This window comes from Pimephales promelas, chromosome 12 (genome assembly GCF_988280905.1).
Source record: "Pimephales promelas chromosome 12, fPimPro1.hap1.1, whole genome shotgun sequence".
NCBI classification, from domain to species: domain Eukaryota; kingdom Metazoa; phylum Chordata; class Actinopteri; order Cypriniformes; family Leuciscidae; genus Pimephales; species Pimephales promelas.
In genome coordinates this window covers 25031998-25059082 of record NC_142780.1, presented here as the reverse complement: position 1 = coordinate 25059082, position 27085 = coordinate 25031998, and the positions used below count along the sequence as shown (strand labels likewise).

The 27085-nt window shown below is 36.6% G+C and overlaps 2 protein-coding genes across 2 annotated transcripts in view; one reads left to right on the top strand and one right to left on the bottom strand.

Moving 5' to 3' along the window:
- Positions 1 to 552: 552 nt before the first annotated feature.
- On the bottom strand, positions 553 to 2656 carry tstd3 (thiosulfate sulfurtransferase like domain containing 3). Its single transcript, XM_039680209.2, has 4 exons — positions 2400 to 2656; positions 1942 to 2133; positions 1696 to 1855; positions 553 to 798 (listed from the first exon to the last, which is right to left on the bottom strand). The coding sequence occupies exons 1-4, from the start codon at positions 2512 to 2514 to the stop codon at positions 732 to 734; spliced, it is 534 nt and encodes a 177-aa protein (XP_039536143.2). The 5' UTR covers positions 2515 to 2656; the 3' UTR covers positions 553 to 731.
- Positions 2657 to 3184: 528 nt separating this feature from the next.
- usp45 (ubiquitin specific peptidase 45) overlaps positions 3185 to 27085 on the top strand; it is a 31226-nt gene continuing 7325 nt past the window's right edge. Inside the window, exons 1-9 of the mRNA XM_039679568.2 lie at positions 3185 to 3465; positions 4370 to 4478; positions 4692 to 4861; positions 6763 to 6863; positions 7357 to 7457; positions 16670 to 16818; positions 18283 to 18378; positions 18510 to 18640; positions 24950 to 25037. Coding sequence (XP_039535502.2) covers positions 4376 to 4478; positions 4692 to 4861; positions 6763 to 6863; positions 7357 to 7457; positions 16670 to 16818; positions 18283 to 18378; positions 18510 to 18640; positions 24950 to 25037 — 939 coding nt within the window. The 5' untranslated portion in view covers positions 3185 to 3465; positions 4370 to 4375. The remainder of the gene's footprint in view (positions 3466 to 4369; positions 4479 to 4691; positions 4862 to 6762; positions 6864 to 7356; positions 7458 to 16669; positions 16819 to 18282; positions 18379 to 18509; positions 18641 to 24949; positions 25038 to 27085) is intronic.

Here is a 27085-nt window from a genome sequence, read left to right as displayed (position 1 = left end):
TTGTAACATACTGAATGAATTAACTGTATTTTTTGATCTGCCTTGCTGCATAAAAGGGTTATTTCTTTCTAAATAAATATAGGCCTATATTGCACATAAACCAGCAATTAAAGTGTTTCTTGGTAGTTTTACCTCACTAAATTACATGAATTATGTTTACATCACATTTTTATATTTGGTGAAGAAAATGCAGGCAATTCTATCCTGTATATGATGATATTCAAATGAAGGATGAGTTACACCCTAAATTTTAATACTTAAGGTTAGGAGTTTGTTTAAACTTAATAAGCACAATACACACAATGTAACATTAAAGTTTAACTTTCAATATTACAACACTCCTCTTTATATGCAAACTGAACAAAAATCAATGGATAAATGTTTTTGCCCTGATATTTGGATTGCCTGCTCAAAATATTTAGGTTTACATATTAGGCAAATAGCTGACAGCCCTTAGAACAGAAATTGTACCATACACACTGCAGGTCACTGCACTTCCCCTCCCAACTATACTACAGTAGGCTATATGTCAAATGAAATATCAGAGTATAATGTGCATTGATCCCAATATACTTTACTATAGTGCATCTTGGTTTATAATGTAATCACACTTTTCCTTTACTACCAGTCAATAGCAGTAAATTACACAGTCTTAGTGGCACATTTTGACTCGGAGATTGCAGTACAAGTCAAACTTCTTTCACAATGTTAACATGACTACAATGGGACAATCACTTTTTGGTTTGTATTAATTCACGTTCTGCCCATTCTTGCCATCCGCCTGGAAAATGCTGAACCCTACCGGAAGAGAAAGATCAATTAGATCAAATGTATATAATGAGCAGCAAGTACATCATGAATCCATCTTCTAAACTGTGTTTTTGTCTTATTTTGAATCACTATGGTATGCCTAAGAAGTGTTTTTCAGACTAAGTTAGACACTCAGTACTCCGGCTACAATGTTCTTCCACAAGACACATTGTACGCCTTTGATGTATTTAAATACTTGTAATAAGAATAACAATGAAAAAACATTACAATAGAGGTGGCTAAACCAAATTTGTTCTGTGATGACTTTTGATTTGGCCTGCCATGCCATATCAGGAGGAGAAAAATAGGACATAAACATGCCATTGAAGCATATCTTCATTTTTGATGTATATTTTTGTTTTACCTTTTTTTGTATTTAAAAGTAAAAACATGTATCTTCATATAAAATAAAATGCAACATTTAATTTAAAATGCAACAATCAAGTATCATTTTTGGCCCATCATAGAAAAACATTGTAGGCACCCCTGCATTAAAATAATCATTATTGATGTTTTATTATTGACAAATTAATGTAACCATAGCATTTTAATATAGGAGGGATAATGAAACAAATTGATTAACTTTAGCTTTGGTTGAACATAGCTTAATATTGCATTTTTTAATAATACTTATTTTGATATATTTTATCTTGACCAAATATACTTTCAAATCAAATACTATGGTGACTCCTCATTTGAACTTCTGCCATGAGGTACTGTATAACAGATGCTGTAAATGCTACATTTAGAGTCATTTTCAGCGAGTTCTGGACTGAAAATATAATAGTCCCAAGAAGTCATGCTTTTCAAATTTTCTCAAGCTGTGTAAAAAGTGGCAAAGAAACCAAGCACTATAATATGTTTATAATAAGCATAATTGCTCACTTGGTGTATCCTAATGACACTGCAGTTTCCAGGGCAGTTTTGCTTCTTATACCAGCTAGGCAGGTGAACACTATATTTTGGGATTGTGATGACATTTCCCCTCTGTATTTTTCCTTGAATTCATCAGGTTTGAGCTGAAGAGCTCCATTCAACTGTCCCACTGCAGATGAGAGGGTACAGTAAATGTATATAATGCGACTTTACATATACAGTAGGCTACGTGGATGAGGACAATCACTGACTTACGTGGAACGTTAATAGACCCCTGTATGCTCCCGTATTCTCTGAGTTCCCACGGCTCACGGACGTCTATAACCAATCCGGATTGGGACACCAGCAGTTTCTTCAGCTGCTCATATGACACATCTATTGAAGGCTGGCTAGAAGTGCTGAAATTTAGTAACGAAGAAGCACCATCATAACGAATGACGCGGATATCTGAAAGATAACAGACACACACTCTCACACACACTTGACCGACAGAGGCCGTTCTTTTGCTAATTGTCACCTTTTAGAACAAATTGTACAAGCTTGTTTTTTAAGTAGCCTACTTATTACAGCCCAAACTTTTTCAAAAATCGCAGAGGTAAGTTAGAAATCACATATGTTAAAGCTGTAAAGAATGCAAGATTGGCAGTGATTTTCCAGATCTAGCTGCTATCACGATGTATTTCATTTACACAATGCAATATGTAAACACTCACGCTGTATGCAACGTAAATGTATCCAGCATGAACTCGTCAGTGGTCGAATGACACTTCTGCTCGCTACAACGCGGACAAAACTTCTCGACAGCCGTGAACAGACATTTAACGCCATGCTAGAATTTAGAGTAAGGAAAGCTGCAAGATGACGATATTACTTTTTTTCTTGTTTTGTGTCTAAATATCGACGAAAACAATGTGGGACGCAAGTTACGCTACGTAGCAGAATTGCAGCTAAAAACTACCCCTGTACGCATGCGCACAACTATTACGCATTATTGGTGACGTATACTACTCGTTTTTTGCCACAAATATAGATCTATTTTTCCCCTTTACTTTTTTATTTGCATGTTTGTCATATTTTATCTTTTCCTATATATTTTTTATTTGTATTTATTTTCTTTTTTTTTTTTGGATAATGCAAGTGAATTATTATTTATTTAATGATTATTTAACAGAATCCGAAGTGGTTATGTTATGTCAGTGGTTATGTTATGCATAATTTACGTTTGCTCTGACACGTCCGATATTAAACTAATTATAAACAAATCTCAGTAGAGAAAGTGGGCATCCGGTAAATATTATTAGTGCTTGAAAATGAAAACATTTGTTTAATGTAGAAGTGTGGTTCAATTTACATTTGAACATTGTTGATAATATATAGGCCAAACTTTAATTAAAATGATCGCATTTGAGTTTACAATTTTACAAAACACAACAGTACTTTTTCGTCTGAGCCCAAACGAGTTTGACCCTACAAGGATCCGTAGCGCGTTTGAGGGGTGTGACCACGTGACATATGTGATACTTGTGCTTTCTGTTGTTCTTCCCCAAATGCCACAAAATACGCTGACAAACTCTATAAATCAAAACACAAACTGTCTCGGGATTGCTCAATTCCTTACTGTCGAAGTTTTAGATCCGAACAACAAACTACCGACAGGAATTCTTCCGTATTTATAAACTTGGAAGCATATGCAAGTTATTAGCCCCGCTCTTCCACCTGGCCACTTGTCAACTGACGTTCACTTGGTTGCGAACCTAGAGAGGAGGGAACATAAACAGGGTGAGTTGGGTTTATTACTATAAGCCAACGACCTTTTACTGTTGTAGCTACTCTTAACTTTGTGTCATAAACATATCTTACTTAATACTAGAGAAGCAAAGGCCTTTAACTAGCCGGTATCTGCTGTCAGTACTTGTATCAGTTACCTGGGCAAGTCTCAGGTGTCGTGCTCTTATTTGCTTTTCTACAGTGGTTTGCTAATAACTAATTATATCGTATTGCTTTATTATCCTCACTTACCGATTCGTCATGGTTAAACTACTGAAATGTAAAGCGTATTCAATTGCTGTCATCTTACAGTAACGTTATTCATGAGTTCAGATAGATTGGGTAGTCTGCTACTGTATTGTTTTCCCACTGAGATATTTGAGATGGAAAGGAAAAGTTCGCAGGACTGAAGATAATAGACAGATCACGTTAATTCCAGAGCTTTCCAGAACCTTGTTCTTCACTAAAAACACACAGTGTAGTGGGGGAACACTCAGACTAAGAAGAAATATAATATCAGTTTAAATGTTGTGCCTCTTTATTTGAGCAGTTTATAGGCTTTTAGTTGCTTTAGGTTGTTTTATTATAATTACTTAAAAAAAGTTGTTTAGGCTTTAGTTACATTAAAGTATTCAAATATTTTTTACAAATGTTCTTTCTTAAGCATTTTTAGTTACAATGGATTCTTTTAATTTTGATACGCAATTTAATATAAATAGTTTAACTCTTTGAAATAACTTTAGTTACAATTGATTATTTTAATATAAGTTTTTAAAATAATTTTGTCATTTTGTGCCTACCTCGGAAGTGTGCTGAGGCCCTCATGTGTATGTGTTATTTGATAATGTTAGGCTTCAGAAACACAATTTTAACTGTGCTGTTGGTTCTCATACTTAGTGATTTTTTTCCCCCCCAGATACAAATGCGGTTGAAAGACCCCTTCTCTTTAAAAACCGCAGACATGACCAAGCGGTCTAACAAGCCAAAGAAGCCTCGTGATGAAGACTCTTCTGACGAGGTTGGCGGTAAGGAAAGGTTATGATGTAATTTTTCATGCCTGTACATTGATCATTGATGTGCTTTGCAAAACCACAGAGAAGCATACAAAGCATTTATCAGACATTAAGGGTCTATCATCCATTCAGTTGCTAATCATTCCAATTCAGATTGTGGATTTAACAAAGCTTGTATAGAGTTGTAAACTCTTCAGTAAAGATGTATGTTCTTGTGACATCTAGGGTTGACGTGTCAGCATGTGAGCAGGGCTGTGGACCTCAGCTCAGTGAAGAAGGCAGTGACGGGCAGCATGTGGTCTGTGTGCTCCGATTGTCTTAAGGAGAGGAATGTGCTTGAGGGAGAAGCAGCAGGAGTACATGCCATCCTTGTGTGCCTCAAGTGCGGGTTCCAGGTGAGATCATCTCACTCTGAAACACTAAGGCTACGTTCACACTGCAGGCTGAAACGACCTAATTCCGATTTTTTTGCCCCTATGCGACCTGTATCTGATTTTTTCATGACAGTCTGAACGACACAGATCCGATCTTTTCAAATGCGACCCAGGCCACTTGGGTATGTGGTCTAAATCCGATATGTATCCGATCTTTTGAAATGCGACTTCAATCTGAACGGCCAGGTCACATATATCCGACCCTCACGTCATTGCACGCACCTGTAGCCAGCCAATACACGCTAACTCCAACGCGTTTCCTCACTGTTATGGGCCGCTGCAGACGTGTCTCTTCCCCAGTGTTGTGGCTGAACGCGTTCAATGTACGATAGTGCATGAACGCGTTCATATTTCGTGTTCATATACAGTACAAAATAAACGTACTGTATTACTGCCTGATGAACATTACTGTGAACACGTTCATTCTGGTGTCTGTGAACGTGCGCTCACATAACTTTGTACAGTAGGGTGCCAGATTTCTATAGAACCTTCCAGGCGAAAACCTGGCTAAAACACATGTAAACATGCCTTAAAATGTAGCGAATAAAAACCCAATCTGGCAACACCAGCCACCAGTGTCGCAGCGCGGCCGCCGGTGACAAAGCAAGGAGTGCCGCGGACACGCACTATCAATTAAACGGGTTTTATGACGAGGTCGTTGAGGATCGGAAAAATCTTACATTTATGTGCAAATGTGAAAAAAAAATAACTATTCCGCAAACAACAAATGACGTCGTTGACCGTTGATTACTCTTCTGCGCATGCGGGTCACTTCTGGGTCATTTCACGTTCACACAAGAGATCACAAAAGGTCGCATTTATTTGGAAATGTGAACGGCCTTGCAAAAAAATCTAATTTTTTCAAAAAATCGGAATTGAGCATTAAGCCCTGCAGTGTGAACGTAGCCTAATATATTGTGCTACAATCTACGCAGTTCTGTCAGTGCGTAGTGTCCGATTGTTTACGGCATATTAATATTTCACAAATATTAGAAACTTTAACGGTCAAAACTTTAAAAAACACAGTCATTTTAAGCATTTATGTTTTTTTAAGGCATTTTGTGAATATGTTGTCTAAAAGTTTGGGGTCAGTATGATTTTAAAAAAAGTATCCTACACTCACCAAGGCGCATTTATTTGAAATATATATTTTTTGGAACAATGCAAAAGTCTTTACTGTCACTTTAGATCAATTTTCTTTCTTGAAGAAAAGTTTGAAAAGTTTGACCCAAAACTTTTAAACGTTAGTTTTGTAAAAAAAAAAAAAAAAAAGAGAGTGATAAAAATGGCAGCAGTGGTTGTTTGGTACTGCAAGTGTCAAAACCAAGGGGAAATACATTTTTATTAGGCATACGCTTAAAAGCTCATATTATTATCCTGGTCGCACAGCATTTTTGAAAGTAGATTGCGTTACCCTACTGTTTTGTTTTGCCTTTTACTCACAGTATTTGAATGGATCATTTAAGCTGTTCAGCTTATTTGGGAGTACGGTAGAGACTTTAATTTGACTGTGGGAAAAAACATATTGACCAAAAAGGATAAATTCTGATATTTTGTAAAGAGAAAACAGTAGCCGTTTCAAATCCAGATTTGTAAAAGGGGAAGGAAAACATAAGTTAGCTTCTTCCTTCTCCTTTTTTTTTCTATATTCTTTTTTCTTCTCTTTTGAACGTGCTGAGATTTTGTTTTTATTATTTTTTGTTTAAATATGCTCTGTTATCAACTATGTTCTGAAGAGGAAAAGGAAATGAAAAGAAATAAATTATTCATTCATTCATTCATTCATTCATTCACCAAAACTTGACTTGTTCTTAAAATATATGCCAACCTTCAAACCTTGCTATTGTTGCTCTCTCTTCCAGGGCTGTAACCAGGCAGAAACTCAGCATTCCACAAAACATCAGCAAGCTCATCGCTCTGACTCTCACTGTATCACCATCAGCCTCAGTACATGGAAGGCCTGGTAGGAAACGTCAACTGATTATGCTGTATTGCATGATTATTTTATCATTTATCCATATACACAAAAGTTTGGTGTCGGTAAGTTTTTTTTAAAGAAATTATTAAGGATGCATTTAATTTTAATATTTACATGTGAGGATTTATTTTATTTAAAAAAATGCAATTATTTTGAACTTTCTATTAATCAAAGAAAAAAAGTTATTTGCAAATTTGAATGATTTCTGAAGAATCGTATGATACTGGAGTAATGGCTGCTGAAAACTCAGCATGATATCGCAGGAATAAATGACAAAACAATGTATTAAAATACAAAACAATTCATTTATAATATTGAAATATATATGAAAAATGATAATATTTTATTATATTAATGTTTTACTGTATTTTTGGTCAAATAATAAACACAGCTTTCAAAGACATCTACGCTCTTTTGTATTAGACATAAAATGCATAATAAATTGCATTTTGATATTAGTTTTGCTCACTTTTAACAGGTGCTTTGAATGTAAGGAAGAGCTCTCCACTCACTGCAATAAGAAAGCCCTGGCTCAGACTCTGGACTTCCTGCAGAAGCACTCAGCAAAGGCCGCCTCAGGTAGTTATTCCACAGAAAAACACGCAGAAGTGTGACTTTATCTTTAATTATAGGAAAACACTTATTTTTTCATTTGCTATTATTAGTGACAGTCATTACACTGTTGTTAAGATTCATCTTTGATGGAAGCGGACTCTTATTTACAGATTTAAACCTGATAATTGCCTTGTTTTTGGAGCTCAAACAAGAGCTGGGGTTTCTTTCAAATGGCTCTTTTAGAAGCTCCTCATTGTTTCTCTGTACACATAACTGTCATCACTGACCTTTGCCCTGGGATCACTCGTTTTAGTTTACCAGATACAATACAATGCAGAGACGTACACACTCTGCTGTTTTTTGAGTGTCCTCTCCTATATTTATGTAAATTCAGGGTTTTTTTACAATATGAAGCTTTTCACAGGTTAAAGAGTTAAGGGCATTCTAAACCCCATTCTACATAGAATCCTTGGATAATTTGTCTTACGTTTCAATCTGCTCATTCTTATTTCACACTGTACATTCCTAAGCCCTGAGTTAACAATTTTATTTGGACATTTGTGGTGTGATGCCAGGAACCATGATTGGATACATACAGCGTATAACCAATTTAAATAATGACTAGTCTAACTTATTAGATTACAGTACACAGTGTTTCAGTATAATTGTAATATGTTCAATTTCTAATAACTTCTTACTGTACAATTTTAGCACAGCAACATGGGGTTAACCATGCAAAAGTGGTGCTAATTGCTCCAGAGCAGGGTTTCACAATTACTTTGGCCGGTTATAATTTATTTTAGAATATTTATGATAATATTGATTAATTAATTTGCTATTAAATTAAATGTTATGCTAATAATTGTAAGAAAGAAGTGCATCTTTTGGCAGAAGGGTACTGTACAGAAACTGCAAAGACTTAAAACTGCTTAAAGGCAAACTACATTGACCCTCATTTTAGCATTGATTTATCTCTTATAGGTGATAATATTAAACTTTGTGTCACTAAGCTGTAATTAGCTGACTGCTTTCTGTCGTTGAGCAGCTCCATGGCTCCACCTAGAGCTCCAGCAGCAGTGATGCTTTGGATCTATGATAAAGTTACTCTGCTACACTTTTGTTTTTAATCTGTTGGAAGGATTCATGAACTCACCATTACCCCTTTGAGCAGGAGGCTTAACCCCAGGTTGCTTGAGTTGAACTGTCCTTGTAATAAGAGTATACACAACTTCCGGGAATGCATATTGTAGTATTTTAAAACCCGTTGCTTATTTATAACCACAAAGCACAGTAGAAGTCCTCCTCTGAATATTTAGGATTTCCACCTGTTAATCTTGACTTAATCAGGTTCATGCACATGTCATGATCATCTCCATAACAAAGTTTACTGTATGTACATTTTGATGTCATCCGATTGGCATTCATATTTTTTAATGAATCTTTTAAGAACTTGTGGGTAACCTCAGAATCAGAAGAAAAACATAATTATAAATAAATAAATTACATTTCTATTTCTAATGAAGAAAATTAAGCTATTTTTCAGTATTACCCTCCTCTGACATTCTCATAACAAAGTGCTTAATTGTCATAAACATCATGTCACAATGTTCATTCATACTGTTCAGAAATTTGGGGTCCGATTTTGGTCCGTTTTTTTTTTTTTAAGGAAACTAATACTTCTATTCTACTCAAGGATGCATTAAAAAGTATTAGTTCACTTTTTAAAAAAACTTTTGCTGATAATTTACTATATTTTTAGTCAAGTGAGCATAAGTGACTTGCCAACCAAACTTTTGAATGGTTAAAGATGTATGTAGGCATAATTTTCTTAAGGCAATTTTTTTTTCCTGTTGTTTTTTGTTTTTATTTAGTGAATTTGGGAAAGTGTTCTTGCAAGTTTCAGGAGATTCACCCATGTAATTCATTAATATTGTAAAGCCTGGCTGAAATAATGAGGACCAGCATAACAGAGTTATAATGATCATGTAATTGTGTTTCTTCATTATTACAAAGAAACAACTTCAAATACATTGTCTGTTGTTTTTATATTATTATTATTTATTCAAATTCAAGTATGTGCCACAAAAGCCATTTTTTTTCTCTGGTATGTAAGATTAGACGCCTCCAACTGAGGCACAGTGTCTGTTAAAATGCTCATTTCTCTTTTCAGTGATGAGCAAAAGCTAGTGTACAATTTCACGTAGCATTGAAATATGCTACCACCTTGTCCTTGCATGATGCTTAACAGTCATTGAATCCATTTCCATCCCTGTCCGTGGACTCATGATCTGGTGTATCAAAGTGAAGTTCAGTTAAACCCAGCCTGACTGGTCTCCTGCCACTCCAAGGGCAGCCAGGCTCTTGCTGGAGAAGCTGCGCTCCAATTCCGTTACTGCCGCATGGCTGTGCTCATTAATGGCATTAGGCGCTCGAGTGGTGCTCCCCGGTCGGATTCCCTGAAGAACGGCTGCAGCTGTGTGGGAATGGGATCTCTGCTCTGCTCCTCCCCCTGCCCAGCCACATCTCCCATGATCCCTCTTTGCTCACTCCGAGCTTCTGGGAGAGGGTCTCGTTTTCTTAAGGAGGGGAGCTCGTTTTGTATATAGAGCATTCTCAGCTGTTGAAAGGTGATGGGTGTTGTGAGAGAATTAGCTTTTTTCCTTATGGAATAGCTGTATTTATTCCAAACATGTGAACAGACAACTAATTTTGGGAACAAATATTGATTCTTTCTTGTAGTGGTAAACCTTTCCATTCCAGACAGACTCGCTTATCTTTGCACCATAGCATTGACTTAACTCAAACATTCTGATGTTCGTCAGATGATCATTTTTTATAATCTCTTTCCAGTCAAGCCTGATAAACTCTCAGAGACTGAAATCTGAAGACAGAAAAGGGAAAACAGTTGCCCACTAGGTGTTGTTGTTTTTTTTTTCTTTTCTGGTGAGGTCCAGAAGGTAGCTGGTGGTGGTCTGTGGTTTTGGGCCAGAGTTGGGGCACCTCCTGCCCACATCCTTCTTACCCAGCTCTTTAAATTACCTGTTGCCATTCTTCCATGCTCATTGTTCCAGGCGGGCTGACTAAATGAGGAAGAAACAGGCGGCCATTGTGGCTGTGAAATGGACTGGCGCTGGCATAGAGGAGCTGGTGAAATTGCATTTCTGCAATATTTGAAGGCCATGGTTTTTTAGACAGAGCTTGTTGTTGTGTTCGCTTTTTCGCACAAAAGAGCCCCAGCAAGAATTGTCCAGAATCCATAATAGTTTTCCACAACAACAGCAGGGAGAAGAAAGAAAATCTATTAACTGCGCTCTCTCACCAAAAAGGCCTTCAGCTCAAGTACCAGAGTCTTGGTAGAAAGAGACTTGACCTCAGAGAGCCAGGCTTGTGCTTGAAACACAGCTGGGAAGCCATTGTTTGAGGAAATTAAAATGTTTTTGCTTCAATAGGCATCACAAGCTGGCACATGCAGCAGTTGAATCTTTATTTTCTCATACTGATTTTCAATCTAATTTCATATTTCATGAGGTGAGGATTCAAACCTATTTCGCTTTACATTTCGGGTTTTTATTTTAAACACAGTTGTGAACAATTGCATGATAATTCTGAGTGAGTTGATAATATTAAAATTAACACAGAGAACTTGAGCACTTGGAAAGTAGCATTTTGAAGAAGAGATGCACAATATATCAGTACCATATTGTTTATTGGCAGTTTTTTTTTTAAATTATCTGTCATATTTAAGATTTAATTGTGCATAATTTTGTGCATAATTTTTTCCCATATTTTAGATTACTTTTGCAGTGCCGTAAACATTTTTTTTTTAAAAAGCACTAATGTAAATAATAACACTGTTAAATTTTAGCCTTAGCTCATCCCAGACTAATTGAATATTCATTTTTTTATACTGTACATTAAAATTGTTATGTCCAAATTAACTTATTTATTTATTTTCAAATGTAAAAAAAAAAATTCGTAGTTTTATTTTTCATTTACTTTATATGGACAAAATAGTTTTGAATTTTTATCTTTTCGATCATAGCATAATAAATAATTATCATCTTATTGGTATTAGCCAACATTTTGAACACCAGTGCATTACTTCCAAATCTACTAAATGTCTCCTAAATCGAGTGGTGCAGGGAGGACGTCAGAATTCAGAAGACTAATTTGCCAGTGGTTCTTTTGAGATTTTCCTTTGGGTTTTATTATGGAGTTTTTCAATTTATGAGTAAAATAAAGCGTGTTGTAAACATAACTTGACGATATTTTGATGTTTTGTTCTACAACTTAAATTACACACACCCATACCAAAATTTTTGATGCTCTATTTTTCTCATAAATTGAAAAACCCCATTATAAAACCCCAAAGAAAATCTTTGTTCTTTTGGGTTCTTCAGGGTATTGATGTAGTCCCTTCACAACTCTATAATTTTTCTTTATTGGTTCACTGTATTTTCGAATCTCAAATTAGCTTTATTTGACATACACTTGGATGGTATTTAAACATGGTTTTACAGCTAGGTCTTGTTGATTACCGACGATGGTTAGCCTCGGGTGGGAGAATGCTTTTCTATTTAGGTCAATCCAGGACCAACACGAACAGCACTAAGTGTGTGTGTGTGTATGAAGGAATCAAGACGTTGGATACCCTTGGCCTCAGATGGCAATGAAGCACGGTTTTCATGCCCCATGGCCACAACAAATTAACAAATTAATAAGGCATTTGGTGTTGCTCGGCCTTCCTCATGACTGCTTGCTGTCTTCAGCCTGAGGAAAGTTGTCCTTCACTTTATGAGAAACAAGGGAAGATTTTAAATAGTGTACATGTTCAGTGCATTAACTTCTATAAATCTGTGCTTAACTCTTCCCGGAAAGGTCTCTGCTGCAATGCTACAAACACTTGTTACTTTTGTGACACTTTTGTTTTCAATGCTTTTTCATGCTTTATGAATTTTTGGAGTTATGCAAAAAGCAGCTATAAAATGTGAATTATTTCAGTGTGATAGTGTCACCTGAAATGAAAATGTCATTTCATCCTCTTATCATTCCAAACTGACACAAACACACATGAAACACACACAAAAATTATATTTAACAGAATGTCTTACCAAATAGGGTATAGGACGATATAAGAGACTTTTTTCCCCATGTTTAGCAGTGTTGCCAGTGTTATTGTATTGTTATTGTATCATAAAATTAAGCTGTACTAAAATAATATATATATATATATATATTAACACTGAAGAATGGAGTCATGACTGCTGAAAATTCAGCTTTAATATCACATGAATAAATTGCATTTTAAAATGTATTACAACAGAAACCAGTTGATTTAAATGAATAATTTTTCATAGTAATACTCTTTTTACTGTATTTTTGATTTCAAATAAATGCAGCCTTGATGAGATTAAGAGACTACTTTCAAAAACATTACAAAACCTTAATGTTTCCAAACTTTTGACCGGCACAAAAAAACTGGGGAAAAAACTTTTGAAACCTTACCTAGTTTAAGTTGAACCTGTATGAAAATGGCTAAAACTGAAATAAAGAATTAAAGCTCAATAGAAAAAAAGCTAATAAAAATGACAAAAGCACACTGAAGTACTTAAACTTGAAATTAAACTGTAAACTGAAAATCTAAAAATAAAAGCTGATTCAAAACATTAACGAATACAATAATCGCATATAAATAATGCTAAAATAACACTGCTGCAAACTGTGTTCTATACAACCTTTTTTATACAGTGAATGTAGATGGAGACCATCTGTGGTCACTGTTAGCTTTCATTGTATAGAATATAACAGCTTAGACATTCTGCTAAATACCTTTATTGTGAGGGCGAATAATGAAAGAATTTCACAGCTCTTGTTTAGCCTGAAAGCTCTTAGATCTTCTTTTAATACAGTTATCAGGAAACCACATACAGCTCATATTGGCGCTTGTGCATTTTGGAGAGAACTGGGTGGGGAGTGGGGAGTGGATTGCTGATCGTTTAGGCTGCCCTGGGGACATGCTCCACAGTGTCACTCCTGCCCATATTCGGTGGCTGAGCAAGGAGAGCCAGGTGGTGGTGCCGAGTTCGGGACAGTCAAGCGTGGCCGTGGTGCATGCTGACATTTGCCTTTGCTAACTGCTGCAGGGAGAGGAAAAATCTGTTTTTCCATATGCCTGTTCAGGGCACTGCGCCCCCCACCCCCCTCCCCCCATTCCCCTCTATGTATCTCCTTCACTGCCACATTGGCAGATGGCTTTCTGAACATTGTTTACCTTGATCAGCGCACCCAGATGTGATGCAACTCCATAGACATTCCCATTCCCACATTTATTCTCCTGGTGCACTAAAAAAATGAGACCGACGAAACGCAAAAAGTACCTTTTTTTGACTTTCACTCGTTGTACATTGTATGCGCTGTGTGTCCCCGTAGTCAACACTTGTTTGCACCACAGTGTTCATGGACATATGGGCTCCCCCTCAAATGGCTGTTTGGACACAGACAAACTTCCAGATGTTTTTGTGTAGTGCTCCAGATGCTTTTGGCCCCACTTAGGAATAGCAGCACTCCAGTCTATTGTTTTGATGCCTGATTAACCCCTGTGAGAAAATCATGAGGGCACAGAAGCTGCCCACTTCAGATTTTAATGGATTTTTCCTTAACAGGGCTTAATACTGGGGCAGTTTGTACAATAATTGTGTGTGGATCTGCATAACATTTGGGGCAGCTCCGGAGAGCATTATTGCACAAAGGAAAACCAATTTACTTCCTGAATTGGAGAACATGGGTTGTCCTTGGACTTTCCCTCAGATGTGACTGTGTGACAATATGGATTCAGGACGGGGGACTAAACAAAATTAACCTGTGGACACCGCAATGTTAGCTGAAACGCAAGATATTTAGTCGCACTCCTGTTGTCAGAAATACTTTTTTCCACCCCATCATATGCTTGGCCAAATTTGAAGGGTTAAGAGCATATATTGTAGCCTTGAGCAGTTTTTAAATTCATCTGATTCAGACCCCTGGTATTGTCCAAGCAGAGATTCGTCAAGGACAGGTCTTGAGTTGATCTCGCCAGACATGCTAACATCTCCCCATCTACACAGCCAATAGTGTAATAATAACACGCATTCTCTTGGATGTACGAGAATGCAAAGGAACGTTTTTATAAGTGCTTTGGTTTTGTGTAGTTTGTCCAAAAATATGACCTCAAATACATCATATTGCATGCTGTTCACAGCCTGTCAGTGGGTGTATTTTTCTAACAGGAGGTAGTGTTAAAGAGGTAGGGGGAAATCAATGCACACTATAAACCTCTTGCGTACATAAACTGCTAATTTTATCCAATTTTCTTAACTGAAATCATTCATGCAAGAATAAACCAATTGGGAGACAAGAGAGTAAGGCATATTATTCCACTTGAGGGACAAACAAGCTGTAGATATGTACAAAACCTGCACTCATCTATATGATATGAATTACTTCAAGTTATTTGGGTCACATTACATGAAGATGATGCATATTTATTTATTTATTTATTTATTTACAGCTTTAGATGTACAACGAAAGAAATTAATTAATTTGCAAATATAATTTGATCAATAACTACAAAACAACATTTGGTCCCAAACTACTGATAGTTCAATTTGGTCTGAATTTTTAATCGGTTACTTGAAACCCTGCTACCCATTTTGCCATATTTTTAATATTATATATTTTTTTCATTTTATGAATGTATTACTCATTTTGATGTTTATTTAATGGGAAAATAGAATTTTAATATATATCAATATTTATGAGGACTCCTGAAATGCAAATATAATATTGAGCTGGTCATAAAATAAGTACTTTTATTTTCCTTAATTGGCTCTTGCTTTTGCATAAATAATAGTTCAAAAGAGTGTAAATAGTATTTAGTTGTGGCAGTGCCACAATGTGATCAATGCATCAATGAAAGTTATCTCATAAATGTAATGTTATCTCATAAAGGCTAAATTAAGGGGTGTGCTTCATAATGTTCATTATTGAAAAATGGGAGTCAATTATACGTCTACCCTATTTCACCACGGTCCATCTTTGAGATTTAATCCTTACCTCCAAAGATCCATGATAAAGTTGTTTCATTTTCAATCATATAATATTATATTCTGAATTTTCATTATTTTATGGCAATTTTCACCATCTATTTTGCTTGTCATTGGGTACAGGATATCCACTATTTATTTGCTCACCAGATTCAAAAATTTTAGACTTCTTTTAAATGACATTGATATTATTTTGTTTTAGTATTTAAATAAATTACTTTGTGCAATATATAGCCTATTTGTTAGATGATCAAAGATGGTACACAATGCAGAACAAAAAATATTGAATAAATATATAAGTATAATAAATGAAAGTTGTTGCTCAATAATTTAATATTTTTTATGACCTTGTCATTGAATTGTGTATAGTATTGTCATTTGAATTTAATAGGTCTTAGAACACAATATAGTTCCACTTTAACTTGGTTCGTTGTTTTTTTTTTTTTTCGTTTAATGCATTTTTGCTCAAAGAAGTAGCCATTGTTAGAAATCATTGATTAAATAAATTGCATTATTTTATGTATCCTTAATCGTTGAAAGCCATAGGCAGTCTTCTGGGGAACTGAGAGCTATTTACAGGACCGACTGCTCACTCTGAATTATCATGCTGGTTGCTTTCATGTCTCCTGAGTGTTTAGGGCAGTGCACCCGTCATTTCTCTGGAGTTTAGCTTTTTTGTGTAGAAAAACTCTATCTTTCTCTCTCTGCGGGCCTTGTGTTTAGCCGCCTTTGCCAAGAAGCTCCCGCAGAGTCGTGGCAGTAGAGGCGGGGAGCAGCTGTGCTTGTTCCCTGCTCCCTAACCAGCATACTTTTATCCAGCTGTCATCTGCAGCCTCTCCCAGCTGATACCCAGAATGTTAACCCATTTCTGCGGCAGAAAATCAAGCGCACTCTGAGACCAGGCCCTGTCCAGGTCTGCGTTTCTCAGAAGCATCGTGAGCCAAGTTGATCTTAGTGACTATGGTGCCAAACTGCTTGTGGTTCTGCGATCTACGTAGACGTGCAATGCTTTTGAGAAACGTAACCCCTATCTTCATATAGCATTAGATCTGTTTTCATTTCTGCCTCTCTCCAATTTTGAAACTAGAAAACCTACTTTACTATTTAGTGTGTTGACTAGAGATCTGTCAACTTAATTTCTGTCCTGTCTTTTAGCAACAACCTCAAAGATTATCAAGCTCAGAGAGGAACCCGCTGAAAATGTGGACACTCAGAGAGGCAAGAGTCCAGTGAATAGCACACTTATCCCGGTCAAGGGCATCAACAACTTGGGCAATACCTGCTTCTTCAATGCTGTGATGCAGGTAAAGTCTTGTCTGAGAACTCGCATTACTCACTTTACTTTTAACTTTTGTTTGTGTCAGTTTTTTGTGCTTTGGATGGTTTAAGTCAGTTGGTTTCTGATCTGGGCTGTTAACACAAATCAATTCAAATACAATTCAGATATATGGAGGTGTTGCAAATGCAAACACGACCCTTTCACCCTTGTGGCCTTGAGCAAACACTTGACCCTTGCGTTTTGGGTCAACATAAGAGTCAATACATTGAATGACACTTCAGATTTTTCTTGTCAAACAACTCATGTAAGAAACTTCACTGTAACCAGAAGCATTTTTTTCCAATGGATACACACACACACAAAAAAAAAATATAACTATTAAATTAATAAATCTTAAATATTTGTCAAGTTTGTAATTTTTTGTTTTTTAATAATATTGATAAATCAATTGGTACAATTCTGTTCTGCTGCTTTGATAATATTAAAAGTTATCCTAAATATAATGTTTTAGTGTCACATGATCCTTCAGAAATCATTATATTATGCTGATTTGGAGCTCAAAACACATATCCTATAAATATATTAATATTAATAAAACTGTAATGTTCCTTAATGTTTTTGTGGATGGTTTTTGATTAATTTAATGCATCCCTGCTATTATTTTGTTTAATTGTTTTACTGAGCGCAAACTTTTGATTGGTGTGTATATAAATATATATGCTACTGTATTTGAAGACTTCATTTGCAAAAATCCTAAGTCTGTCTGACATTTTTCTTTTAAATTAGCTTTTTTTTTTTTTTATCAGGCTCCTATATTTAGGTTCAGTTATTTCATTTTAATGGAAATGAAAATGTTATTAGTCAGTTTTTGAAATGTCTTATTTACAAAAATGTCACTTTAGTCAATTCATTGGTATTTAACAAATGTAATTTTCCTTTGCTGCAAAAAAATGTCCATGTGTGTCCACCTCTTTGGACAAGACATGGTAAACATTTGCAATATCACTACTGCCACACCACGTCCATATCGCATTCTCGTCCGAGTGCTCACAGGGTACACACATGTGACCTGCGACTGTTTCTCGATCCCATCATATCTCACTCTTCAGTGTCCTTTCTCAATAAAGGCATAAGACTCAAATATATAGTCAAAAAAATAATTCAAACAGCATAACCATAATGACAGCACACTTTTCTGGATAACAACAACCAACAGAAGACAAATAGAAGACTGGATACAATAACTACACCACTGTGTTCAAAATATATTAATATGATTTTTAAAATGTAATAACCTATAGCCTATACAGTATTAAATAAATGTAAAATTATGATGTATTAAAATGAATAAAAAGAATAAATAATAAATATAAAAACTGTACTTTATAAAAAAAAATGCGCGCGCGCACACACACACACACACACACACACACACATATAAGCCGAGTGTGTGATGACTAACTTTTTTACATTGTTTGTTTTGGTTTAGAATCTCTCCCAGACCCACATGCTGAATGACTTGATTCAAGACGTCAAGGAAAAAGGTCATAAGATGAAGATCTGCCCCTCTGCTGAGACTAACTTGGTATGTTCCAACTAAACTGAACTGGACTAGAACAGTCTCTCTCATAACCTCATTCATGTTAGCTTTTAAATATACAGAAAACCTCACCATTTGTATGTTAGATGTGACATCTTTACTATGCTTTCTTGTAGGGGCCACTAACTGTGACGTTGTCCAGCCCAGAACCCCTCACCTCAGCCATGTTTCTGTTCCTCCAAAGCATGAAGGAGCCTGGGAAAGGGCCCGTCTCTCCCAAGATCCTTTTCAACCAGCTTTGTCAGAAGTATGTCTAAACCGCTATTTGTAAATATGTACTATGAAAGTCTCAAAAAAGCTGTGTGGGATAGTGGATCTAAATGTAGCTAATTGATCGTCACTGTGTGCCACGCGCTTAAATGGTTGGTTGGTTCCCTGCTCTCAGGGGTTGATTTTTGTGCCGTGTACTGGCTAAACGGTTCACTGGCTGTTGTTTAGACGTTGTTTGAACGTGCTGAATGGTTGGGTGGCTCAGACAGGAGCCTGCCAGGCAGTTGGGTGTCTCTCTGGTGCTTCTGTGATATTAACTCAGGTACTGTGCCTTTATCAGACCTTTGGGTTTGCATATGTGTACATGTGTGTCCTGCTCACCTGGCATCATCTCAGCCTTGGGCACACCAATTCGTTTGAGCATATACACATCACATCAGCCATTACGAATGCATAAAACAATGATGTGAAAAAGTAAGTATATTCCATGAAAAAATAATATTTTTCCCCTTTAACATGTAGACATTGGCATTTTGGTAATGTTAATAAATAAAAAGCAATATATTTTTTGCAAGTACTACTTGTATTGTACATTTTGTAATGTTCTCAGAAGGACAGTTGTTGAAATTGATTCTTTTCCAAAGCTAATGAAAATTTCACTGCACTTAAAATAAATGGATTTAAAAATAAAGGTTTTAGAACAATCTCTTCTGGCTGGGCCGTCTCAAGAGATAAGCACAAGATGCTTCGGGATGTCTCAAAGAACTCAAAATGCCCAATTATGTTGAAAAAGTACAAAAACCGTCATGTCATCGTCGAGCTCAGTTCAGTTCTCATATAATGGTGTCAATGCAGGCAGATCAATATCATTGTTGAATATTAAGTTAAATTTGAAATTTAATGTCCCCAACTCAGCAAGCCAAAAGCCAATGGCGGCAAACAGTTTAAGGAACCAAAACTCCATCATGTCACTTTTAATCAATTTAATCTGTTTAAAATCCTTGCTAAATAAAATAACGAATTGCTTTCTGAACCCAAACTTTTGAACAGTAGTGTATGTGAATGTAAGTACACCCCATGAAAGTTTTGTCCTTTTTAACATATTTATGTATTGCAGGTAGCAGCTAACATTTCTCAACACCAGTACATATGGTTTCTGCAGATGTAAATTATTTCAAAAGCTCAAATACTGAAAATGTATCCACACTATTTGGGGGTTGAGACTGATCATTTTGCTTGTGTTTACAAATCAAACACAATTGTCACCCTATGTAGTCACACACAAGTCTGGTGTCTAACATGTGAAAGCATTAAAACACTGAGGTTACGTTCCATTCGACAGGGTCCCTGCGCAGTGCTCACTGCTCCCTACTCCCTGAACACGGTATATCAGTTGAAGTGGACTTCACTGACTTCCTGTGAAGTATCGACGTTCCCTTATTCCCTATCCCATTTGCAGTGCCCTTCGAACTGAACATGTTCGAATTGAAATCTCACTTAAGATGGCGAAATACCCAGTGCAGTCCACTTACGGTCGAATTGAACGCACCTCGATTCTTTCTGCCTCACATACACCTTTAATTTGCTCTCTGCACAGCAGACTCGCATGCACACACTTTTAGCACTACAGCACAGAGCAGCAGTTAGTATAGGGTCAAGTGAAGGCCTTCTGTGCTGCACAGTTTATGTGTGTGCTTGATTGTTCCAACATGTCCTTGACAGGAAATATTCTGTTTGTTTAATGCGTTTGTTGACTGGCAAACTGCGGGTCACAGCTGCTGGTCTAATAGTGTACTTGAACTACTGCGCCATCTTGAACACCATCTTGTACATTTGCTATGTTGGACAATGTGGCAGAATGGCATCTTTTGAGACATCGTGCTTTAAAGGACAGTATTTTTGAAGGTGGGATGAACACCAACCATTAAGTGGGTGAAGGACAAGTAGTGCGTGTGTCAGTTTGTGTGTGTTACACAGCTGAGTGCTGTTGGCATGGTTGGTCGAGGGCCAGGTCACGCTGCCAGCTGGACAGATAAAAAGCACCAGTGCCAGCAGCGGTCCAAAGAGCAGTGAGCAGCCTTCCCTGCTCAGCACACAATGCTCCTGGTGCTACTGAGGATCCAGGCTCAAAATGGCCTTATCTTATTTTTTTGTAACTATATTTGAATTTTGTATCGTAATCAGCTCTCAAACCCTTTGCATGTTTCATGTTGAGATTATTGTCAGTTTTTTGGCTGTTTACCGAATAATGTATTGGTTCTCTGGTTGGGGGCTTTTGTTAAAGGCAAAGTGTCTTTCTCAAGTTGTCTTAAAATGATTTAAAACAAGTTAAAACATAAGCTATTTCTCATTTTAGTTCATACTCATTTAGTTCATACTCTCAACAGTCATTTAGTTCATACTCTCAACAACAGTTTTTTGGTTGTTGTTTTTGTTCTTGTTTGTTGCTGTTTTTTTAGTTCCAATGCTCTTAGAAAACCTAAATTTATGAAGTAAATTTTATGTTCATCTATTGTCATAATCAGAACAGATCGGTTTCATAGAACTGTTTGTTGTGTATGTTCTGTGCTCACTGTAAGATTGGAGTTATATTCGTCTGATGTAGTATGCTTGTGTGTGCATTGCAGCATTGTGCTGAGGCTGCCTGGCGTCTGGTACTAACTCATCCGCTGTTAATTGTGTTAGTGGTTACAGCTGTCCGTCTGTGACAGGGCCATATTGGGCATACCGCTACAGGCTCCTTCAGCCTTCTCTTCCAGTGGAATGAGCTTCCAGAACATTCTCGGTCTCTCTCCCACCTCTCCTACTGGAGCCCATCTCACCCGTCAGCTTCCCTCCAGAACACTTTCACTCAGTTCTGCTGCTTATGCTGAGCTATACCAGCATGATCGGCTTAGTTTGACAGATGCAGATGTCTGGAGACATTTTAAAATTGCTTCTGCATATTTGTTTTTGGACACTTAAACATAAAAATAATCTGTATTGGTATCAGTCAACAAAAAAAAAAACATATCTGATATACACATGTATACATGTATTTTTTTTATTCCTTGATAAATAGAAAGTTCAAAAGAATGACATTCATTTGAAATAGTTTTTTTTTTTTAACAATGTAAAAGTATTTTTGTTACTTCCGATGAATTTAATGCAGAAAACTTTTTTAATAATAATAAAAAAAGGTAAAAATTCCCCCCCAAATCCTTAACAATTTAGGACAGCACCAAAAAGATTGAAACTGAGAGGCTGCTTCACAACACAGCGTGGCCAGGTGGGGTCTAAATTAGGAAATATCTTGCCGAGTTGCACCCTAGACCAATGAATACAATGCACTACCTTGAATTTGAATAAGCCTGTGTCTAAAGCTAACTGAAGAAGAATGTATCCTTAAGATAGTGTCCCAGGTTTCATCTTCTAACAAAATACTTACGTCCTGCTCCTCCCAGAGAGATTTTAATGATCTGCTAGATGGGGTTTGCTTGTCATTTATTATACTCTAACTCTTTGAAATGGCACCCCTCATACATTTTTGTTGGTCTAAAATACACTCCAAGACACCACTAGGAGGGGCAGAGGGGAACTCCGGAAAATGTTTACGGGCAAAGCTCCGAACTTAAAAATACCGGAATAAATGTGAATTGGGCAAAGAAAATGTATTTTTAAGTTGGTCAAATGAAGCAAAATTATTATCTATAAATATCTGATCAATTGTAATTAGACCCTGTGACTTCCAGATATTGAAAGCCCCATCAAAAAGAGATGGTGGAAAGGAAGTGTCACTGGCAATGGGTGCAACTGAAGAAAGAGCTCTGCAAAACTAAGTCCAAATCCTCTAATGCGCCAAACTTTTGAACCATTTTTTTTAAAGTGAGGTTATCAGATAAATATATTAGAATGGTGGTGCAGAGAGAAACTGAGAAAGTGGCTCTGTCTCTAGACCCCCTGCTCATGACCTGTGTGAGAAGCAGGTGGCTGGACGTTCTTAAACACACTCCAGTCAGATCCAAATAGAACGACAGACCTCATCAGCCCATGGTAGAGGCGTTCCAGATTGCCTGACCATCCGTACTGCCCGTCCTGCCAATTCACCCAGTCTGCCCCCACACAACACGCACACACACATACACACACAGTGCTTGCAAGCTTAGCAGGTAATACTGTAGCAAAATGCATTGAGCATCTGGACAGCCTCAGTCCTAACCTGATCCAACACTTTGACTTGCCCCTTTATCCTTGGGTTCATCACCAGACCAAATGGCCTTCCCATCATCTTGACCAGTCATCCAGCCTCACTGCTCAACAGGTTGATGCAGGGCCGGCTCCAGCTGCCCTTATGTTCTCTACAGCTGGCCCACATCTGGCCTGGGTTGCTGAGTCTAAAGAGATGTTTTTCCATTCGATTTACCTCTGGGTTAGCTGGGAGGCAGGACAAACATTCCCACTTTGCCACTGTCCTCCAGTCCGGCATATTTAGGGTGGTCTTGTCTGGTTCTGTTCTGTAATTTCAATAATTTTGAACATGTGGGATTAAATGTGTTTGAAAGACCGAAATTTAGGCTCCCGTAAAAAAAAAAAAAAAAAAAAATCATAAATGCCTTAAATTGCTGTTGTCGGTTTAAGAAAATAGGTGGAAAATCTTTGCTGAAAATTACATTTAAAGAACTCTAATGGAAAATACTGGTTTATTTATAATGATGTTTTTCTAAAAATTGTTTTCAGTTGGTCTTTGTTAAAAATGGTGGTAACACTTTACGGTAAGGGTACATGAATTATCATGAATTCATGTATAAATTAATGCATGAACTATGCATTTATTCATGCATTAATTTCTCATGAATTATCAGGAACTAACAAGAGTTCAATATTTTTCATTCATGACTTCAAAAATGAACAACACCTTAATTAAATCATTAACTAATATGAGCACGTCATCATGAATTATGATTTATTACTCATGATCATGATGTTTTCTTTGTTTTTTGTCTAGGTCAGTGACCTAGTCACCACTTTAGTTGAGGGGCCACACACAAGATGAAGTCATTAATAGATTAATGCTTAATTAATGATGACTACTGTATTGGACAGACACCAAAATAGACCAAATCAAATACAGAAGTCATCATTAACTAAGCATTATCTATCAATGACTTCATCATGTGTGTGGCCCCTCAACTAAAGTGGTGACTAGGTCCTTTGAAACACTGATGAACAATGTGCTATTAATGGTGGCACAACTCTGAACAAAGAAAACATCATGATCATGTGTAATAAATCATAATTCATGATGATGTGCTCATCTTAGTTAATGTTTTAATTAAGGTGTTGTTCATTCATGAAGTCATGAATGAAAACCGTTGAACTCGTGTTAGTTCCTGATGATTCATGAGATATTAATGCATGAATGAATGCATAGTTCATGCATTAATTTATACATGAATTCATGATAATTCATGTACCCTTACCGTAAAGGCAGTATCACATTGATCAACACTTACATGCAGAATTACATTGGGCATTCACTGTGGCACCCGGGGAGCAATTGGGGTTTTGGTGCCTTGCTCAAGTCAAGGCCAAGGGCACCTCAGTTGTTTCCTGACGGTATTGAGAATCAAACCAGCGACCCTCTGCTTAGCAGCACTTAGCTATTCTCGGTTCAATTTGAGTGAGAATATTATTTTTTTTACCATTTGAAATATCAATTACAAAAGTAAACCTATGTAAAATAAACACACCAGCCTAGAAGAATCAAACAAAATTACACATCAACAACAGTGAGCAAAGATGACACTTTTTAAAACATGAATTACTTTTCTGTATAATCTGTATGTTTTTTGACACATTAAAATGTTGAAATTGAATACTCACAGACTTCCTTTTTAGATTTTTTGTTTAATTCCGATCTTCGAAATGAATTTCAATAGAATCAGAAAACTGGTTAATTAATACTTTGAAAACTTTTATGTGTCTGGTAGCATATGAAAGTATATGTGTGGCTGGCTGCAATGTGTGTGACCAACCTCAGCTGGTTGAATGATGAAATGTAAAGTGAATGAAAATTGTCAGGGAAAAATAACAGCCGCCTCTAAGGTCCTGAAACCTGTCAAGAGACAGCGAGTCACCTCATGTAGCATCAGAGAAAAGGCCTTGAGAGAAGATTATGTCCATTCTTCTCTCGTCTTTACTCATCTATATGCTGCTGATTGCTTTTTGTGTGTGGCTAATTGGTGTTTTCGTGGCTTTGGCTCCTTTTGTCCCTTTGGATGTATTTACACTTGTGTGAATGTGTTTGTGTGACAGGAATTCTCATTCTGTGCCTCTCTCTGTGTGTGTGTGTGGTGTCTCTGTGCAGGGCCCCTCGCTTTAAGGGTTACCAGCAACAGGACAGTCAGGAATTGCTGCACTACCTCCTGGACTCTATGAGAGTGGAGGAGACAAAGGTGAGTGTGTGTGATTTTTAGTTTTTCTTACACATGGTATGAAAATTTGTCTAATGTGATCCGATCACAAAAAGTCAGACCACTTAGACCTGGCAAAAATGTGCATCATCATTAAAAATCCTTTCCTTGCTCCATATCCAGATTAATTCTCTAAAAATGCATTAAAATAAAATAATAAAAATAAAAATGACATCAAAAAATATTTCATTTTAGTTTTTTTTTTTTTTAAGTTGGTATTTGGCTGATCTAAATATAAAAAACAGGTGAGTAGGCGGTGAGTAGGTAGCTTTTGTTTAAAGATTGAGCATTTAAAATATATGTGCATTGTGGTCAAGTTCTAGAACTGTCAATTCGAGTTCCTCAAATCAATGTTAATACCAAATCTATAGGGGGTCTTGTTCTCGGCGTTATGCCCTCAGTCCTCCTCAGTGCATACATAAACAATACCAGTCACTGCAAAGGGCTACTTTTGCATACTGATGTTGGGACATTGACCTCTCGTGAGCAGATGCATAGTAGTTTGATAGCGTGCTTCTTGTAGAATGATACAGCTTGTGGGTCTCTTAATACGGACATGCCAGGGGCCAAGACCCACACATCCCCACCAGTGGCCCTAACTGCCCTAAGAAAGCGGGTGCAGCATTGGGCGATGAGCCCCAGGGCCAGCCAGGCCCATTCAGACTTGTGAATGTGGACAGTTGTGCCACTTAGGAACTTTGCAAGTGGCGCGACTGGCCTCATTGTGCATCCTGGGAAACAGTCAGCTGCTTGTTGAGGCTTTGTGATGGAGGTCCGTCCCCACATCACTCCCTCCCTCCCTCCACATTTTGGGGCTGCAGGGGGGGAGAACACAGGAAACAATCTGGTTTAAATGTTCCTCTATTAGTGATGAGCTTTATATCGAGTTTGTACAATATATTGATATATACGAAATAGGATAAGGCAATACTGTTTATACACTAGTTTGATAATACGAGCACATCTGAAAAATAGCAGAGGACACAGAGTGAGCTGCTACATGGGAAGTACATAATCCAATTTGTCCTAAACATGAGACATGCTTGATATTAAAAGGTTAGTTCACCCAAAAAAGAAAATTCTGTCATTAATTGCTTACCCTTGTGTCGTTCCAAACTGTAAGCACACACAAAGGATTCTCGTTGCTTCATAAAGTTAAGATTGAACTACTGTAGTCAATTTTTTTTAGATTTTAACGACATCTTTACTACCTACTAATGGGCCTTGAAAAGTGGTAATTGTGATGCTGTGTATAGGGGATCAGAAAGCTCTCAGACTTGAATTTTATCAAAAATATCTTTTTGAAGATGAGCAAAGGTCTAGAGTGTTTTGAATGACATGAGTGTGAGTAATTAATGACTGATTTCTCATTTTTGGGTGAACTAACCCTCTTAAGGGCTTCAGAATATACTACAAGTGTATTCTCCATCTGTAAATGTTAGAAGGCCATCCAAATATTTCCATTTTGCTGGTTTGGAGTGGATGAGAGTGGAAATCATCAAATGTAGGCTAACATAATTATTAATCTTAGATGAGAGAATGTGTGTTGCTCTTACCTTTTAACATTTTGTTTTTAGTTATTTAAATTTTTAACTTGGGGATTTTAACTGGTTTGAAAAACATTTGTTTTTAGATTGTAAAGTTGTTCCAATGGTAGAATGTAATGTCATTTTTGCACACAATATATAGGTTACATTCACTATATTTTTTTTTACGCCTGTCAATATGAACATTGTTTGTTGGAAAACATTGAGCATGTAAAATAAAATGATACAAGTATTGTTTTTTTTTCTTTTCTAACCAAATAGAAAAATGTAGAAAGATATATAATTGTATATTGCTATTCAGCAAAAAATTACTGAGATAATTTTTTTTGTCCTTATCGCCCAGCCCTATACCTTGTTATCATGTACTTCAGTAAATTTACAGACAGCTTGTATTTCAATACATACGAATAACTTTTAATATATAACAAATAAAAACATATATATAAATTAACTATTCAAAAGTTTAGGGTCAGATTTATTTTA